Genomic DNA, 19,751 nt, shown 5'->3' on the forward strand with positions numbered 1-19,751 from the left:
AGAGATGCAAGCCGTAGGATGCAACAACTTTATACGCAAAAGAGATCCTGATGATGCATTCAGTTTACCTAGAATGTTCTGTCAGAGCTATGGTAATTTTTTGACTGGCAGCAGTCCATCTATGAGGTGTTTCACCTAAAATGTTCTGCAGTTTTAAATATGCTTTATGAGTTAGAAGAGTGCTTTTTTAGCATAGCGCTGTCAGCGGTGTAGCGCATCAGAATACACCTAAAATGTGTTAACTAGTAGCCTGATTAACAATAGTTAACTTTTTAACCATTGCTGTTACTCTCCTTGTTATTTAAATAAATAGACTAACAAGTAATAGTTCAAAAGTTATCAATTAACTAGTGGGCTACACGCTCGAGTGACATGTAGCGCATTGTAAATAATATCCATATCAGTTTTTATAATTTAAAAAACACAGTTACCCTTACTGCTGTGGCCCAACGAATTTTGGTATTTTGATGAGTTACATTCACTGGAGGGGTTGCTTTGCCTGCAAGCTTTGTGAAAGCGCATATATTCTGCCATAATGTAGGCAAAATGCGTTGCCACAGCACCGAGAGTACGTGCATTTTTGAAATTCCAAAAACTGATATGGATATCATTTATGATGGGCTACACACCCCTCATAAATAAGGAGACTAAAAGAAAAATAACTATTCGATATTAGCTAACCAACCTGCCGGTTAGCACGTCTTAGCTGTATTCTGATGTGCTACATTGCTGACAATGCTGTGCCGAAAAAAACACACTTCTAACGCAAAAATCCTATTTTTAAAAATTGCAGAACACCTTAGGTGAAACACCAGGTATGTCACCAGGTATGGGGGCACAAGTCCACCTCACACTAAGATTCCTTTCAAAGTCTCTTCACCAGGATCTCTGCTTCTCTCTCATCACTGCTGCATAACAATGATTACACCTGTTTATGTTAAACACCTAATTTTGGTGGCAGGTTTTCTTCTTTGCAGGGATGCGTCAGGCATTACTATATATGAATCACCACGTGGTATTCACCTACAGCCACTAAATAATTAATAATTAAATTCTCTCATGCTTTTTCACTTCAGTTAAGTTTCAAATAGGTCATATGAGTCATGAAAAAACTGAACCATAATCGCTGCTTCTTCATTCGTTGTCATTCTGGCCCTTGAGGCAGGCTGGCTTTAGTGTTGTAGTGAATTAAAGCGACAAAGCAGCGATTATATCGTGCTTTCCACCATGCCTCAGCCTCACGTGACCTATACACACCTTTGATGTCACAGCAATCGTTTGGCTGCTGAAACTGAAACCAAAACAGCATGAGCGAAAATTTCGATTATAAGTTATTTAGCGGTCATAGGCAAATACCACGTGGTAATCCATGTATACTAATGTTTTCTGCATTACTACAAAGAAAACGCGCACCCAAAAATTGGTGTCTAAACTCCACAGCATCCGCAGATGAGTGAGGCTAACTTATCTGGTTGAATCTGAACAGAGATGCCATCTTCCATTACCTTACATGAATGGAAATTACTGAATGCTGCATCAAGTGCCATAGTTGTACATGGACACTGTACAAGCGGTGTCAGAAGTAAACAGAATACAGTTCTGATGTCAAAGTTCCAGCCAAGGTGCATTATAAAGTATAGCGAGCATACTGTGCTCGTGTTTGTGGATTTCAGCGCCATGGTAGAGCACCATTACACTAAGTCTCTGCGTTTCCACCATGCAGCTCATATCAATGGATTTAAATCATAAAGCTTTGTTTCTTTTGCATCACCCTTGTGCAGAGCACTCAAGCAGTGCGTATCAGACAATAAAAACTGAAACCATGCAGTAGCCCATGGTCAGCAAACAAAGTTCTCGTGCCCACAGCACTTGAAGGTCTATACAGCTCAGCTTCGAGCCAATGGTTGTGTCTACAACCAAGCAGATGCGGCGAGGTGTCACTTTTTTTTGCAAGGCAGTGCCCCGCTTGAGCACTCTACACAAGGGTGGTGCCGACTGTACATCAGTCTGCAAGGAGTGCACATCTTCAAACTGACCATAATACTATGCAATGTGATGTCATTGTTTGCTAGCCAAGTTTATTTGAAGAAACAACAACCAAACATGTCAAGTGTCTTCAGCTGCAGAGGAATCATCTTCAAAATCTCCGACAATGATGTCGGCCACCCGATCAAGGAGTGGGCCATCAAGATTACGCTGAAGCAAGTCCAGCAGGTATGTTTCATCCAGTACTTGGCTTGAAGTTAGTGCTCGTTCCAGATTACGCACGTGCGTCCTCAACCGCTTAATTTCATGCCACTGCTTCTTGGCAATGCCCAGTAATCTTTCTCTGCAACAAATTAAAATAATTCAAAATTTTCAGACTAAATGTCCCATGCCAGGCAGGTGCCACTTGTGACAAGTCACCAGCCAAAAGCTTAAACAATCATTAAAACTCAACACTAAAAGCAGGTTACTCGCTGATGGACCAAACTTTCTCACTTAGCGATGTAATGCAACTGCTCACCTCCCAAATGTGGGCAACGCCGCCATTTCGTAGTCTTCCACATTTATTTCCTCTGCAGGGTTTACATCTGTTACGCTTTCTCCTCCACTGCTTTCAGCTTCCTCAATTGATGGTCTGGCCCGCTTGCCTGTGAAGATAAAAATGCCGCCAAGCAAAAGGAGCATGCAGACAGCGATTACAAAGCACGGCAGGAATCTCAAACGAGACCTCCTCTTTGTGTTGGCAATTCTGCACTGATCAACTGTAGCAGCATTTTTCCTTCGCACAATGGTAGATGAAGACTCGTGCTATCCTGCATTTAAAAATGGTTGTTCTAGTGTGGATCTACTACTCACGGCTTACGGAAGACTGCTTGGCAGCCTTTGGTTCATTTCCCTGGGATGTCTTTAGCGGCAGCGGGAACACTGTAGGAATGGCGTTCCAAAGAAGCTGCTTTAAGGCACTCTCATCGCATCCATCTTTAGGTGTCATAAATTGTGATGGCTTGAAATGCTTTTCACACAGGACAGCTCCGCGCCGGTGCAGTGCTCGCCGGTCGTAGCTGGACAAATCGCCGCGGCCACTGTTTATGCACCATTGCTTTGAACTGTAACATAAGCAATAAAGCAGCGTTCAGATTATTTCTATAAACAACCGAAAATGTCAGTATAAGTAATTTCGTGACAACTGAACAAAACTATAGCAAGAAACAATGGTTTAGAGTAGGCAGTTTGTCCACTAGACAGATTTATAAATTTTGTTTTCCTTGACGCTTACAGGGTTCGGTCCGTAGGAAAGTTGAAGAATCGCAGGCTAGGATTTTTGTCCAGTGAATTCTTGCAGTTGACAGCCCAGCAATTACGTGTAGACATGCTTATTTGCGACACTCTACAAGGCAAGATGCTACCTTTCTTGTTTCAAGCTCGTTTCCATGCTTGTTTCAAACCATGGAGAAAGAAATTTCAAACCCCAGCCACCCCACCCTGCGCGGATGCTGCGCTATGGTACCATAGCTGCGCGGCCTGCGCGCCTTCCGGCTATGGCTCCGCTTGGACCCGTTTGTATCTTGTGTACCGACTGTTGCGGCAATAAAAAAAAATAAAAAAGAATTCTCTAAGCATAACAGCACAGCTTTTTGGGCTCAAATTTAGCATAAAAATTCTATTTGATGGTTAGTTTTGTTTTATATTACATTTAGGTGGCGTGAATGCCCATCGTCTGAACCAAAACCGAAAGCATTGCCGAAAAACTTTGCAACAATGGTACCTGTGGCGTCATCTCGCAACCACCGGAGAAACGAGTCCCTTTTTTCCAATTACAATCACATTTTCTTCAAAGATGTGGTCAAAAAAGCCCCAAGTTTTTCTAGCACAATTTTCCAGTCGTCCTTCAACAGATGTGCTGTTACATAAACCTCACTAGCTGCTTTTTCTCTTTGCATTGCTCCTAATTATGAGGCTTAATTTCTTTACTTTCTCTTTCGTTACTGGCGGGATTTCCAATTGCTGTACGCTACTCTCTCTCACATTAACATCCTGATTACATTGGCTATCATTGAGAATTGTTCAGAACTCTTCAACTACTTTAACTATCTTATTCATACTGCTAATGACATATAACCCTCCTTGCCTCTTGCTGCATACATCTGAAGTGATAGTGACATACGTTTCCCTCTACTCTTGCTGCTTTTTTACAGAATGTGGGAACTAATTCAAAGTTTCACGTACAAGGTAGTCAATGTGGGTATGTAGCACATCGACCTCCTCATTGCAGTCTAGTTGTAGGGAATGACACACACACTTTGCAGGCACAAGTCATGCAATTTCTACCTTCACTTTTGCATAAAGGCTGTTGTGCTGCCCACACATGACACTTGCCCTGTCTGTCTCGAGGCCCACATAACATTTCACATGAAGTTTGCTATCAGCTAACAGCGCCTTCTACTGAGAAAATAACTCCTCTGCTCTGCAGATGCACTGGTTACTGGCAAAGGCTGAGAAAGGCTGTAGCAAAATCACTAAAAACTTTCTTTAGAGAGCAGACAATAATGACTACTTTTACTTCTTTTTTTACATATGCACAGTAAAAAGTGTAGCCCAGAAATAGCCGCATAGAAAAATGGAAAAGTATGACACCAGCTAGGACAAAATGTAGCCCAATTTGGGAATTAATAGCCCAATCTGGTAACCTTGGAAATTATGGCCTTACCTATTAATTCTCCATGACACCTGTCATGTAATGCCTGGAGACGCACTCTTACAGCTTTTATTATTGTAGTGCAGGCAATTCCATGTTCTAGCACTAATCTCTAAGCTTAAGAACCTGCCTCGTGTGTTCTTTAAAACCGGGAGCACAAGTTGTTATCAGCATCTCTAAATGGTTGCTAGCATGCATTACATATCACGAGATCATAAGAGGAAAAACAGTAGGAGTGTAGGTAGCACCAAATAATCTTTCTACACCTCCATCACTTATAAATTTGTTCATGCATTAGTTGCACTTTTCTAATTCACTCTTTGCAAGTTGATTTCAGGATTGAGTCGGACACATTGGTGAACTGCAGGTGCCCAGTGACAAGTACTATGGAGCGCAGACGATGCGCTGCATGCTCAACTTTGACATTTGCAGCAAGCACGAGGGGATACCTGTGAGCATTACATGATTTGAAAGGTGCATGTGCACTGTCAAAGTTGACTTCATGCTCCTTTTTCCATAAAGTGCTGTTGCATGCTTTTGCACAGGCCCGTTGCACCTACTACCGCAATGATGTGCATCATTAGTTATAGGGCCTGCATAAAACCTAAATTGACAGACTCGTTTCCTCATGTTAAACAACTCAGATATAGTGAGATGCATTGCTTAAAGAGTGCTATGAAAACAACAATGTGAAATTTTCCCAGTTGTGGTGTGTGTGTGTCTTTTCAGTCCTTTGGAGCACAGTGTCTACAGCCTAAAATACCGGAAAGTTTGTCATTTTCAAATGTGCTGGTGATTCTTGGTAATTTTATCTCAAAGGGGAGCGAAAATTTGTCTGAACGATGCGGAATTTGAATTATGGGGAACATCTTCATATATGTAATGTTGACGATGTCCGTTGGAATAACTAGATGTTTGAACTGAGTTCAGATTAACGAGTCCACTGTAGTTAGTGTAAGCATAAAATGCACAGGTGTCCACCTTTCTTTTGATGCTCACTTTATGCTCTCGTGTTCTGTTTGAACCATAATTAAGAGTGATGCCCTAGGCTCTTTTTAAATATCAAAGCTTGTAAGACCTTTTGTCTTTTTGTGAGACTGCCATTTCATGATCTATACAAAGCACTAGGTATGCTAGCATATATGGATTGCATGCCATTAAGTTCACTGCTTCCAAATGCATGCATGAGAAAGAATGTAGGTTCTACAAAGAATCGCCAAATATACAAACTTCCTTTATGCCTGTACATAGGTGCTTGGATTGCCTAAATTAAAAAAAAAAGGGTCACCATCTATTAAACAGTGATTAACACAGAGGGAATGAAGAGGATTAGTATTCACATTCTTATGCTTTGCTTGATCAGCTCAGATTAATCTGCTTTTTTGAAGAATAGAAATAGTTAACACTGCCCATTTCCTGCCTTGCTTGCACAAGTGTTGACAGTGCTTGGAATTTACTTGTTACAACATCAGGTGTGCTCGGAAGGAAGATCTGTGCCTTATCGAGTAGCTTTCGTCACACAACATTTCACAAGTGAAGTCACTGCTTTTGTAATGCTGTGCGTTAAAAGTGCGTAAAAGAAAACTGAGTGGCGCGCTGCTGGGACTGCCTACCTGCTCTTCCCAGATCCCCGTCATTAAGGTCTTTGGCATCCTCAAGAAAGCTGTTGCCATTGTGAACAAGTATGGCTTGGACCCCAAGCTAGCAGATGCAGTCTCACTGGCAGATGAAGAGATGAGTTCACTTCACCTCTGCCCTGACTTTCAACATAATGGTTTCATATCTACCCACTGCACTGACTCAGTGGCTTTGGCATTCATATGCTGATCCCAAAGTTGCCAGTTTTATCCTAGCCGCGGCAGTCACATTTCGATGCAGGCGAAACGCAAAAAAACCCATGGGCTGGGCTGTGCCAGCGCACATTGAAGCAGCCCCGGTAGTTGAGTTTACCATAAAATACTGAGCAACCGCCCACCTAAAATTTGAAGATAATTGTGAAATATTGGGGGATGGGCACTTGTTAGGTCCAAGCGTGAAAATCCAGAATGGACAAATGGTGGAGTGGGCCCTTACTTGGTCTGATGACCGATCATTAAATTGAAGATAGAGGCCACTGTGGAGGGGGCTTAGTACTGTGCAAACACTGCAAATTCGAGAAGAAGAATTTGAACAGTTTATTAGAAGATATAAAAAAAACCAGGGGATTAAAGCACGGCTAATCTTCGTCACTGACTCCATCGAACAACTCTTCCGACTCCAAACAAAACATCAGATCCAGGCACTCGTTGGCAAGGGCATCGCAATCATTGGGCACGGATGGCGATTCCATTCCCGTTAGGGCGTTAATGGAGCGCTCCATCCTCGCTGCCGACCAGGCAAATGGTAATGCCGCAGTCCTTGAAGGATTCCCGTATCACACCTCCCGGTACTGCTGCCCACGCTCTGGACATGAAATTCAGGACATCTTGCTGCGACAGCTTCTGTTGGATCCCCTTTAATATCCCTTGGAAACTGCTTGACCTTGACCTTCGGTGCCTTGTGTGAATGACCTCATTGCCGCTTTCACAACCCTCCCCTACCTCCGCGATAAGCGTTGCAAAGACTCGAACAATCAGTGCTTGATGTGTTGTTGCCGTGTTTTTGAACATCTCCCAGATACGGGACGTAATCGCATGGGCGCTTGCTCGGTCCTTTAGGAAAATTCAAATTCTCAAGAAAAAGGGGGGGTGGGCGCTCATTTGAGCATGGGCGGATGCTAGGTATTTTGCGGTAATACAGAGCCTTTCACTATAGCATCTCTCATCGCCCATGTGTCGCCTCGAGATGTTGAACTACACATATACCACAAACTAATGCCTCTTTGAGCAATTGGCTCTATAGGCCATGTCGCAGTGCCGCGAAAAATCCAAATAATCTAGCATGTCCGAAAAATCTGGTCCGAATTTTCAGTCGTCGACTGTATTCTCAAAGTCTAATTTACATTTTCTGTGATTTAGGCATGAAGAAGACTACAGCTGATTACAATGGTGTAGTTGCTTGGCCCACTGCTGACAGTTTTAGGGGTAAAATCTGCATAGCATCACACACTGTCACTGCGAACACGCTGAACAAGCATATGCGAAACACAGATCAGGGTACAGAAACACTACAAACCAGAAGTCATGCAGCACCAACATAATGAGCATACATCCACAGAATGAAGTATTTCCATGAGCTTATATACTCCAAATCTAATACCTTCCTTTTGGAGCCAGTGGCTTTCACACGTTAAGCAATATTATTACATTCAGTTATGAATCTGTGATGACAGAAACAAGAAATGCAAATGAATAGACCATGTTGCAAATATCCTCTACCAGAAAAAAATTAAGATATTTGGCTATGTTGTTGTTGTGTTGGGTTAATGGCAAATGGGCAACTAAGGCCATCATGCGCCAAGCTTGAGGTACAGGAAATGTTTTCTACAGAATTTTATAGAAATGCGAAAAATTACCGGTGGCCTAAAACATCAGTTTCTGCAACATGGTGATGACAAAAAAAGAAATTTTAGAAATGGCTACTACTAAAATCTTCAGGAGGGTCGGGTAACCTCGGCAACCATCCTTGGCAAGGCAAGAATCTTGAGGCTCCCAATGCATAAAATAAAGGAATGAGAAAGTGGCTGAGGTGTATCATCAGTTTAAATGAAGCACTTGGTTAGAATTTCTGAACAGGTTCTGAAGAATTAGTGTCTGAAAAAAACCTGCTGAACGCAAGTTTAACGAGTTTGTTTAGCCGGTAATATTTGGCTATGACTCAGATATCCCTGGGATCTGGTGTGGTCACTGGGATCCTCCTTCCAGAGCAACCACCCTCCGGGTGCTTCCTGTGGGAACCGCCCTCCGCTTGTACCCCTACATTTCGTTGTTGGAGTGAGCATGCAACTACTGGAGCTTGTTAAGCCAAGACTGCCTACACACTGGTACACTGTGGTTCCTGGCAACTTTCTGGACACAAAGGCTGGGCTGGCAGCATTTTAAGTCTGGTGTTTCATGAAAGTGCTAAGCTCCAGTTTTCTTTGACATGTAAATGAAGAGGTCATGTTAAGACATCTCCTGTGTATGTGTACTTTGTCACAATCTCAAGTGCTGGGAAGCAGGCAAGGATGTCTCTGTCGCACCTTCCGACTCATCTGGCTTCTGCGCTGAATATCTTCAGGAAGACCAACTGCAGGCGTTTATGGGTGTCACAACAGGCACGGTTTGTAGTTAGAGCAGCTCATCCATCGTTCTATGTTTCAAAAGCAAGAAAGAAGAGAGTCAGACAGGGGAACACGGGCACGATTAAGAAGATTTTAATCATACTAGCCCACATGCTGTGTGCGTAAACTTAATACAGTGCATTCCTTTCTGAGCTTGCACGTTACATGACATGCAGCTCTCCCCCAGTGCTTGACTAAAATCATTATCACTTTGTTCTGCTGAGGAATATAATCACAATGTATGGCGCACTGTATGTAATACAAATGTTTCTGTGACTTGATGACACAAGGCTCACAGTCGGGGCCATAAAATGCCTAACAGAGAAGGCAAGAGACAAACTTAATAACGTTACAGAAGTCAACTCAGAATATCGGTTCGACTCTTATGTGGAGTGCCCGTCATTAGGAGAGGTCACTTACATTCTGAAGGTTCACAGCCAAGCAAAGTACTACGCACATACTGACAAAGAAATAGGAAACTGTACCGAAATGAATCAACAAAGCTTTAAAAACAGACAAAAGTGTGGCATATTTCACTTCCTTAAGATTTTTCAGACATAAATATAGCTTCGACAGCACTGACTTGCTATCAGCTTGTAATGACAGCCTGCTCCCAGGTGCGCAACATATATAAAACCTCGACAAAAGTGCTTATGGATGTCTACGTACTTGAGAGCCCTAGTGCAGAGTGTGTTTAAGAAAGCAACAACTGACTTTACTGTGGAAGGCCGGTCAATATACATGGAAAAAGAGTACCAGTCAAAGGTAGGGGACCTATATGAACGTCAACTTCATACTAAACATATGCACCGCACTTTGGCGCAATCTGTCTCGAACTTTACTCAAGTCCATCTTTTTAGTCCCGTAATAAAAAGAGTCACTTCAAAAATGTCCAGTGATTTCTATGAAAACAGCAAGCAAATGTCAACGGTACTGTAAATACTATGCCATAGCTTCTACTGCTACGATACAGCGTCCAACACAGGTTACAAAGTTTGCAAAACATAACCATCACAACTCTGAGAAGGTCACTCTGTCCTACGTTGAGGCATAAGCAAGCAAATAGCCATGATAGTGTTGTCTGTATACTGCAGTATATTTATATGCCAGTAATAACTACAAACCCGTAAATGTTCAATGTATGGGAGACCACTGCCCTGGGATATCATGTGTAACTTTGAACTGCCTCTATTTATACAGTAGGTCTAACCAGTGACGCACAGTGTGTATGTATGTGTGTTGGACACAAGACACACAGACCAGAGTTTGCTCCCTTGGGATAATTCTGTGACAGTTACATGGCTAGAATGCACTGACTGAATTCACTGCAGACACACTCCATGTAGCTCCCAACTGCTGCATGTGTTGACAGAGTTGTTACTCCAGTTCTGTCATATGTGAGAACTGTAGTTGACACCTACTGTATATGGTGCATGCAACACTCATAACTGCTCATTATCAGTTCAAAGTTGCAGATTGTACAACATGTGGAGCTTGCAGACTCCACTTACCAAAGCACGTAACCGCTGGGAAATAGCCAGAGTTGTGTAGTGGCAAAAACAGAGTGTGCACGCTGTCATGGCTTTCCAAAGTAGTATTATGAAACGTTGGATTCCTGCAAGTGCGGCACTGACGATCACACACAGACATTAGTTCACACGAAGATAAAACTTGGGCTGGCTCCAGGATATGGCACAATGAACCCCAGAGACGAGGAATGGATATTCCTGGAATTGTAGAAGGCAACAGTGCTGCCGCAAAGAACTGGTAGCACTGGCAAGGAACTATATCACAGCTGAGGGTGCAGCCTTCTTGCATCGCTTTGAGAGTCCTCACACAACGGGTCGATTTCACGTCGGCTCTTTCTCCGATCCCTTCGGACTGGCGTCGCCACATGCGACTTGGTCACCACCGAAAGAAGACAGGCTAGCATCACTCCCCTGAGTTGTGGCTCCAAAGAGTTCCCGCAGTGTCTTCCCAGTCTTCTCGTCAAGCTCTGCGCGAAGGAGGTGCCTTGTCAGGTTAGTTCCACCAAGTCCAAGCATCTGCCAGTCAAAAGTAAATAATCACAGCATCTTGCAGCCAGTAACAAGCGCTGGACAGAAGGACATCGCATAAATGAGTCTCAGCCCAAAACTGCGCTTACAATAACGCCTACAAAAGCCTAAACATTATTATCGTTACCTTACATGCCGTGTGTTGTGAACCCTAAGTGGTGTACAGTGAAACCAAAATCATCCCTCGAGCAATTTATGACAAGGTACAAGTCATTGTACATATTTGCTGCTGCTTACATGGCTCACAAAAATAAGCCCGGAAAATGTAGTATGCAGTTTGGATTTCTTCATCTTGCATCTTATGACAGTAGGTGCACAAGCATGTGGCATCTTGCTGTGTACATTTTTAGTTCATAAGAGGTAGGTAAACTGATAACCAGAAAGCAAATTAGCGGTACCCAAACACTTTTGTTTTCCCCACAGAATAGCAGCCACTAAAGGACCAATACCTAGTACTATTGTCACAGCTTCATAAGAAAAGAAGAAATCAGGGCAGTGCTTATCTTTCCTTACCACACCTATTCAAATTGTTCAATCTGAACGATGGCGCAAAATGCTCCATTCAGAGCAATCTAGGCCGCTTCTGGACAAACAAAGCCACTCTGTATGTTGCTAAAGGAGTGCACTTCAATTTCCGAATCAGTTTTTTTCGTCAGCTACACGAGGGAGTATTTTTAAACCTCGCACTAAAGCTGTCAACGCGGAGTGACCACGTTAGCAAGGCGCCCAAGGTGGCTGACCCTCTTCTCGCACTGACCCTGCTCAGCAGCGATAGTGTTCTCACAATGCTACAGCACTGACACTTAACTATGTAGGTGCAAGCGACGACTTTGCATGAGAAGATGATGCGCATTTGTCTTATTTTAATTTAGCCCCGACCATCGACGTGCCCATCTGTAACTTTTGATCCTCCGTTGCTGAGGAGATTCACTGTTTCAGGGCCTATCTGAAGGCACCGGACATGTTCTGAATGATTCCGTGCCATCAGCACAGTATTGGACACAGTTACCTGCTAGACAGCCCAGGATCACTTCACTGTGACCCTTTGCACTGCACTGTGAGGACAGGGTTAATTGGAGAGGCATGGGAGAGGCCTTTGCCCTGCAGTGGGCATAGTCAGGCTGATGATGATGATGATGATGGTGTGAGCAATTGATTTTTATTTTTTTCTGACCGAAAAGTATAGCATGAAGATTTCTGTGACTTTTAATACAACAGAACCCCGCTATAGTAAACTCGGACATAGCAAAGTGAAACTGCGGTCCCATTTCACCTTCCATAGATGACTGTACATTTTTTTTTCATTTACAGGAAAGATTTTTATTTTTTTTACAAGAAACGGCGATAGTAAAGAGCGTCTGGCCATGGCGGCGTACTTCATGCAGAATTATGACGTCGTGGCATGCGCGAAGTCGAGGATCGCGACGTCAATGCTCGGAGGCAAATGGATACCAAAAACAATAAAACGGCGCTTTTTTTTTTTTTTTTTAGATGGCTTCACCACCAAGCTCAAGAGCGCGAGGAGAAGCCAACTTCTCGAAGGCCTTGGGGCCGTGCTGCAAAGCACGCGGTGCAGACCGAAAAAAAGAAAAAGTAAAGCTGGCTATGAACGTATACAGAGGGCAGCGCGGTTCACTGAGAAAGGAATGCTAGTAAAGGTGCAGTGATGAGTAGAGAACGGAAGAAAAGGGCGATCGTTTGCAGCACAGCAGCAGCAGCACTGTGTGGGCGGTTTTGCCCCGCTTGACTGTGTCAAGCGTGTCTTAAATGACCATGAGGCTGCAGAAGACGATGGTGTGTTCATGCAAAGCTTTGGTTTTTACATGGAATCAAACTGGCGCTATATTCGTAGTTGCATTGTCTTCGTGCAAGTGTAGTACTTTCACAAGATGGTAAAGGAAACCGAAAACGTGATAACATAAAATCTGAGAACTGAAAAGAAATAATTATCATATAAACGGTCGATAAGAGCAGGATGCAAGGTATTTCTGAGTGTTTCTTTCATAAGCCAACACTTTGTATTTAGTCCGTACCCAGAGAGCATCCTAAGAGTCATGCCATCACCAACAACTGATGTAAAGATTTCTGCTGGTTCAAGTGACTTTAATACTGTAGAGGCATTCTACTGTACTCATTTTTGGCATAGTAGTGCATGAAACCTATATTCTAGATTTTTTATTCTCCAATTTTCTGACTGTATTTTTAAAATGTTTTTGTGAATTTTTGTGACAGTCTGAAATTAAGTCAAAGATTTTTTCTTTTGGTAAGCAACACATATTCCGATTTTTTCTTTGTATCATTGAAAAGACAATTTGTCAGCTACACTATGATGTGCTATGATAAAGAAAATTTTTTAATTAATGGGGAAAAAAATTGTATGCACACCACCCTTAAATTGCCTGTTTTCTCATGGTAAGGAAAGGGTTAACGTGTCAGTAGAAGAGCAAAGTGTTGGCAACCAAGACAAATGATGTCGCATGGAGACACAATTTGACAGCAATGACACAACACCTACCATTCCAGACATCTTGCGCAGTGCTGACTCAACAAAAGACATTGTGCATAAGGCACCGTTACTAAGCAATACACTGCCACAGAGATTCAACAAAACTACATAATTTCGTCACAGCTTCTCATTCGCTGTATCGGCCTAGTTTCATTGCAACAAAAGTATAAAAACAGCAGATGGCTAAGTTCAGCACATGAAGAAATGCTAATTTTTCTTTTAAAAGCTACCATGGTAAATGCTGCAAGTGAGAGAGAGAAAAAAGAAAACTTGCCTTTCCTCTTTCGGACTTTCTTGGCCTCCACTGTCTCCTTGACAAGATCGGGCTGGTTGCCGCTAATATCACTGGCAGTGTCATCTGGAAGAAATGTGGACCATGTGAGACTGTTAGGTGGTCATGTGCAGTAATACACATGCTCCAAAACTCTAAAGATAGCTTTTCTAATCAGCACTTGGATCAGTCTTCATATTAATCCTGAATAACCTGAATTTTTCCATGTACATTTACATCTTGCAACATGATAGGCTTTATGTTTTGCCCAAGGTACCTGTGTGCAGCATCCAAGGATTGAAATTTACTTGTCTTGTCCTTAATATATGAATACCGCGAGCACTACACACAAATTCATCTACTGGTGATGTGATTAAAGACTGGGATGATTCTCATTAGAGAATATTCGACATCTTCCAGAGTAAGACTGGATGCTTATACTAACACATCACACCGCAGTGAAAGTGGATGCTATGCCACCACTTGCAAGAAGAACCACCAGAGCAAGCCCGCAAAATGCGTTTCTGAAGTTACCTACGAAATACCTCTTTCGTGCAGATGGTCCTACATAGGACAAACTGGCCGTCGTTGAGCATGCTCTGGAGCACAGGCGACCCCTAAGCAGTAATCTAACCCTGCACTGTAAGAGCAGGGACAGCAGAAATTGTTTTCCTTATCTAGAGAAAACAAAATTTCTTGCTAAGGCAAAAAAAAAAAACAGAAGGAGAGGTTATCAAGGCTTACTTCATCTCCAAAAAGGGTGACAACTGTGTCAGGAAAGAGATTAATTCTTAGATGGGCACATCCAGGCTTTCCAGCAGTCCTAATCACTCTGTGGCACTGTTGATACTGTATTCGCCCTGTGCAGGATGTTTTTTCACCTTGTTTGTCACACTGATAGCCTTTATGAGCACCCTGTTTTCACAAAATAAAGTCAGTTCGAAGTTCTGCGCTTTGTGTGTGTCTTTGGGCCTCTTCTTGTCCCATCACCTTTGCACAGTTTTTTTGGCAAACACTGTGAACTGCCTAGCCCAACATCATGTCTGACACAGAGCACTGGTAATTCGTTCGAAAAAGAGTTGTCAGTACTCCATCCTCTTTCTTGAAAGCGTATTAAACTGAACAGTGCGCACACATACTTCTGTGTGGAATTTTCGCCTTTCAAAATGCAGTGTTTGAGCTGCTACATAATTGTTATTAATAAAGATATTGAGCAACACATTATGAAAATGAAAATGTTGCTTCTTATAATGGTGATGCTTGCCAACCTTTGCTATGAAACTAGAGAATGCTGTTCTTGTCACAACTGTAACTGACTTCAGTTATCAGTCACTACATGCAGACACTGAGGACGTGAAGAGCAGGTTGTCAGCAAATGTTTATTATACTGTCAGCATCTGCATTTTTAGTTGCAGCATGCAAATATTTCAAACGCTGTTAGCACCAGCCCTCAGAACTGTGGGCCTTAGAAAAGCTAATGGCCTCTAGTTTATTACAGCAGTGCCGTTAATGACTGCAGCACGTATGAAGGTAAAACAGTATAAAACGGAGCACGCAGTAATTATGCAAGTCTTTATTTTTCTGCACCATGGGAGTGGTGAAAAGTTTTGGACCCAGAGGTGAGCATTAGTGGAAGTCTGGTGTAATAATACTCATGAGTTCAAACTAATCTCACCATTGACGCCAGAGACTAAGTTTAAATGGATTTTATTACACAAAAACTCCCTACAAGCAAAACATGTGGCACGTTATCAGTAACCAAAGTTGAACTAGAAACCAACCACTTGGGCTGGAAGGCACTAGTGAGGAATGCATGTTTACATCATGAAAGACAGTCCTGGCATTAACAATGCTAATATTAACAACAAAATAATTAAAGAATGTCAAGCTTGAAGGACTAGAAGGCAAGCCCCGAGGCTCAAACATCACTCGTCAATCTGGACCATACACATTTGGTTACTCACACAGGTTCCTTCAACTGCTCTGTACACAAATTTTGTACACAGGACATAAAGCATAACATGACGTAAAATGATTCATCGTTTCAACGATGCCAACATTCTTCTGTGAAATATGATTACAACAAAAATAAACCTCTCGTGACTCGGACCAACAACCTGCATTAGCAGCTTTACCGGACCCTCAATGGAAAAAAGAAAAGATGTGCTGAGGGGCAATACATAAACACCACCACTAATATATTTACATCATGTGCAACGTGCCAAGCTCAGCATGGGGTCTAGAATATGAAGGTGATGAACAGTGAAAGGATGTAAGGATGAACAAGGTGGTACACTAGTTTACATCTGAAAGCACAAACACTGGCGTACCTTATTTGGCAACAATCTGTTCACACTGCCAACAACAGACAAAATGTAATATTTCTGTTCTACATCAAGGCCACAAGTTGCAGTTACAAAACTTACACATCATAACTTACTTTACTATGCTCACATCATTTACTTTACTATGCTCCCAATCCCAGGTGACAAATGACGCACCAGCTAGACAAGTTTCTCAGGCACAGTTGCTTCACAAGCTCCAAACAGTACGCATCACAAATCCCAGTCCCACTCATTTGGATCCCACTTCAGCTCGGCGCGCTCTGGGAATGTCTGCCACATACCTGCTGCCTCGTCGACCTGCTCCTCCAACTTTTTCTTTCCATTGCTGGGACGCTTCTTCCTATCAGCTATGGATCGGCGTGGCTTTGGCTTGGCTGGAGCCAGGTGGTTCCAGGACAGCAGCGCCACCAGGCTCACAAAGAAGAAATTGGTTGATATGCCCACCACAGCTGATGTGAGTGGCCAGTTGTAGAGCAGGTACCTGGACAGCATTGCCACAAATTATAAAATTATGCATGCACGTTTACTGATCAACGGTCGCAGTGCCAAGCAGCAATGAAAGGACGAAAGCACGACACCAGAGGAGATTTGTTACACTGTACACTAACTCACGAACAGTCCTTTGACTGAGCTCTCATTTAGCTGAGTAAGCACTACTGGCCTGATCTGGTAGCAAAATTTGCGGTTCAAGATGCAACCAACAAACAAAATATCTCCATCCACAAAACATGACCTGGGCATCTCGTGAAAAAAAGATTTTTTTTTTTTTTAGGATTGTGACACCAGTACTGACTACAGTATTTAATCAGCTTTTCTAATGCGTACAAAATGTTAAAGAAAAAAGTGGTGGGGGGCATAGATGTGACACAAACCTCAAATCAGTGGTCCAACACTTTAGCTAATACTAGCTGAAATGGTAACATAACCGGTGTCTTATGCCACTGACGAAAACTATTCTCACCTCAATCCTGTGAAGTCTGCATATATTTTCAGTGTCGCTGTGTAGACCTCAATGTGACTATTTCGGATCATTATGCCTGCTTGAGTTGCTGGCTTTGCCTGTAAGTGAACAACAAAAAGTTATTTGCTAGTCTGTGGCCGTGCATGACAAATTAACTATGAACCATTTAACGAGCAAGATAGCTTGGCAAAATACTTAAGAAAGGCCTGTCACAGTGCCCAACTTACATAATCCTCCATGTATCTTTCAAACAGCAGGACTGACACTGTTTGCTTCTCTTCTGCTGATCCAAGGAGGAGCATTGGAATGTAAAACAATGTTGAGAAAAGTCTGACTAGCACCGACTTGTACCGCAGGACACCCTGTTACAAAAGAGCGACAGGAGAAATGAATGTGGCAAAAGATTACGTTGAGTTCAAAAGTTGACTACCACAAGCAAGGACGCAAAGCTGCTGTTTGTGCCATCTTGCACAAACTCATGCTGACAAATGCTAGGTACACTTTATAAGCACAAGGTTCAAGTAGAAACATGCATCCCGAAAAAGAAAAGACTGAATACTGACAACACCAGACACGAATGCAAACTGTGCTCAAACACGCAGACATGGACCATGTACTACAGTCGTAGTCAAAAATCTTCCAAGTTACACAGTTTGCTTTCCAGTTGTGTAATGTGGCACCTAAGGTAATCCTGAAGCTCCGAATCTCTGTAGGGTAAACAGAACCCCCTGCCCTCACATGAAAGATTTTCTGGAGCCTGGGGGTACTGTGAGTGCTGCATTAAACCGGTGAAAAGCACTCCATATGACCTGAAGACTTTTGAACAAGGCTGCACGTGAAATAGCAATACAGATGTCGGAAAAAGTCATGTTAGCTTCAATCAGTAGAGAATTGGAGTAGAATCATGGCAGTGCATGAAGGAAGGAGCCAGTCTGCACAGGTTGCTCCACTCCTTCTGGTCCTTCTGTAGCTGCTGTTGTGCTCTCAGTACAATGCGATATGCAAGGGGACAAGAGTGTCTAGACAGAGAGATAAAAGCGCAATGGTAGGGAAGAAAGCGAAAGAGTACTGAAGAAAGAAGGGCAAAATACAGGCGATAGAGCCTATGAATGGGAGAAGGATGGCTACAAAAGCAACAGTGTAAACAGGAAAGGGATGCGACAGGTCAGGTAGAGCCATGACGAGACACTCGACTGGCTATGTAATGCAAAATGCATGTGTACTCTGGTGTTCAAGAAAGCCAATGACAGAGCAGAACAAGCTATTACGAGTATTATTGTACACACACAAAAGTGAAAAAGAAAGAAATATATGGGCAACGAGGGAGGAGCATGTGAGGAAGATGGATAAGGTTCCCATGAGAGGCGACTTACCGATCTCTGTGCAGACCTCAACACCTCTCCATCTTCACTGATCATGTCCAGTCGGACTGTGAACATTCCTGCGAATGTGTGGCCAGACAGAGCGTAGAAGTTTTTTTACCGGCCCTTGGCCATGGCAGTATCACGCACAACCGTTCTTTTTCTCTCGTCTTCTTGAAAAACCTTCGCCTCGATAGAATGCGTGACGCTCGATAAGCAGGCTGTCTGCTGCTGTTGCTAACTACAGCGACGAGCGAATACAAGCAAATCAACGGCGATGCAATCCTCACCTATCCTTTGATTGGCCTCTGACTCCGGCATTTCAAGTTCCAGGTAGATTTTGTACCTCTGACCCCTGGCCAAGTACTGGAACGATAACGCAGTGACATATACGGTCATCGCGGAATTTGAAATCAGCCCCCAGCCCGCGATAATGGCGGGTGTAATGGTATAATACGCATCCGTGCCGCGCACTTACGCACGGGAGGCATAATATACTCGCGTCTTTACTTACGTCGTCTTGCCCCGGTCTCACGATGGTCACGTTGGCCATTGGGTAGTCACAAAAGCCGCCTGGACATGCTTTAGACCTGCAGGGAGCGTTCAAGACGCCGCGGAAACGGCGACATGTCAGTGACCCTGATCAGTCACGCTTCCGAAACTAAGCCCTGAACTCAAACAGCTGTAAAGACGAATAGTCGGGTGATACGACTCCGCGCACTTCCAAGGTCGCGCTGGCCGAACTAGGAAAGCCAGAACTCGGCGCCAAACTCACTCGAAATGCAGGTGCACCGGGAATACGTGGGACGACTTAGGAATGTAGTTCCAGTAGAAGACGCCGTAGAGCAGTATGGACGTCCATGTTATCACCGAGAACAGCACGGCCACGAAGAACGACTGGGACACGAGCTGCCGGACGCCACCGAACACGGTGAGTGGCAGCTTGAGCAGCGTGAAGATCATGCCGCGGTCACTTCGCTTGAGGAAAGTAGAATGAGGATATGCGAAAGCTCCCCGCGCAACAACCCGGAGGTGATCATAGCCGCCAGGCAGCTCAGGCCGATAATGCACCGCACAGATTGGCACAGATAGCACGCGTGTTTGTTTGGGTGCTGCTCAGGTGGAGGTAGAGTGGAGGTAGCAGTGTAGCGATTGATCGTGTCGTGAATTACGTAGTGGTCGAAATTCCAACTACGGAAGAGGCAAAAAAAAAGAAAAATACGTCGTCTTTCAAGTTCATTACAGCCAATGTGCGGGGCACGAACAGCAGCAAGTACGTCGTCTTTATCCATCAATTACAAATAAACTATAACGATGATGGTAATGCCG

General features: G+C 43.4%; 2 protein-coding genes across 5 annotated transcripts; both read right to left on the minus strand.

The window, feature by feature from the left end:
* Positions 1-2,058: 2,058 nt before the first annotated feature.
* On the minus strand, positions 2,059-3,508 carry LOC149353394 (uncharacterized). Of its 2 annotated transcripts, none has more exons than XM_089582531.1 (4): positions 3,263-3,508; positions 2,842-3,047; positions 2,507-2,633; positions 2,059-2,329 (listed from the first exon to the last, which is right to left on the minus strand). In XM_089582531.1, the coding sequence occupies exons 1-4, from the start codon at positions 3,355-3,357 to the stop codon at positions 2,107-2,109; spliced, it is 651 nt and encodes a 216-aa protein (XP_089438657.1). In that variant the 5' UTR covers positions 3,358-3,508; the 3' UTR covers positions 2,059-2,106. The 2 variants fall into 2 exon arrangements, with proteins under 2 accessions (XP_089438657.1, XP_089438656.1); XM_089582530.1 differs by having other exon boundaries at positions 2,842-3,092; positions 3,263-3,505.
* A 4,765-nt stretch (positions 3,509-8,273) lies between these two features.
* On the minus strand, positions 8,274-19,751 carry LOC149353395 (seipin-like). 3 transcript variants are annotated; one of them, XM_089582533.1, is made up of 9 exons: positions 19,198-19,751; positions 18,937-19,012; positions 18,713-18,788; positions 18,435-18,502; positions 17,289-17,423; positions 17,062-17,159; positions 16,382-16,581; positions 13,759-13,842; positions 8,274-8,950 (listed from the first exon to the last, which is right to left on the minus strand). In XM_089582533.1, the coding sequence occupies exons 1-9, from the start codon at positions 19,383-19,385 to the stop codon at positions 8,907-8,909; spliced, it is 969 nt and encodes a 322-aa protein (XP_089438659.1). In that variant the 5' UTR covers positions 19,386-19,751; the 3' UTR covers positions 8,274-8,906. The 3 variants fall into 3 exon arrangements, with proteins under 3 accessions (XP_089438659.1, XP_089438658.1, XP_089438660.1); XM_089582532.1 differs by lacking the exon at positions 8,274-8,950 and adding an exon at positions 8,999-10,917 and having other exon boundaries at positions 19,198-19,748; XM_089582534.1 differs by lacking the exon at positions 8,274-8,950 and adding an exon at positions 10,814-10,966 and having other exon boundaries at positions 19,198-19,749.

The sequence above is a fragment of the Amblyomma mixtum genome, chromosome 3 (genome assembly GCF_055824585.1).
Source record: "Amblyomma mixtum isolate Tamu chromosome 3, ASM5582458v1, whole genome shotgun sequence".
In the NCBI taxonomy this organism is placed as follows: Eukaryota; Metazoa; Arthropoda; class Arachnida; order Ixodida; family Ixodidae; genus Amblyomma; species Amblyomma mixtum.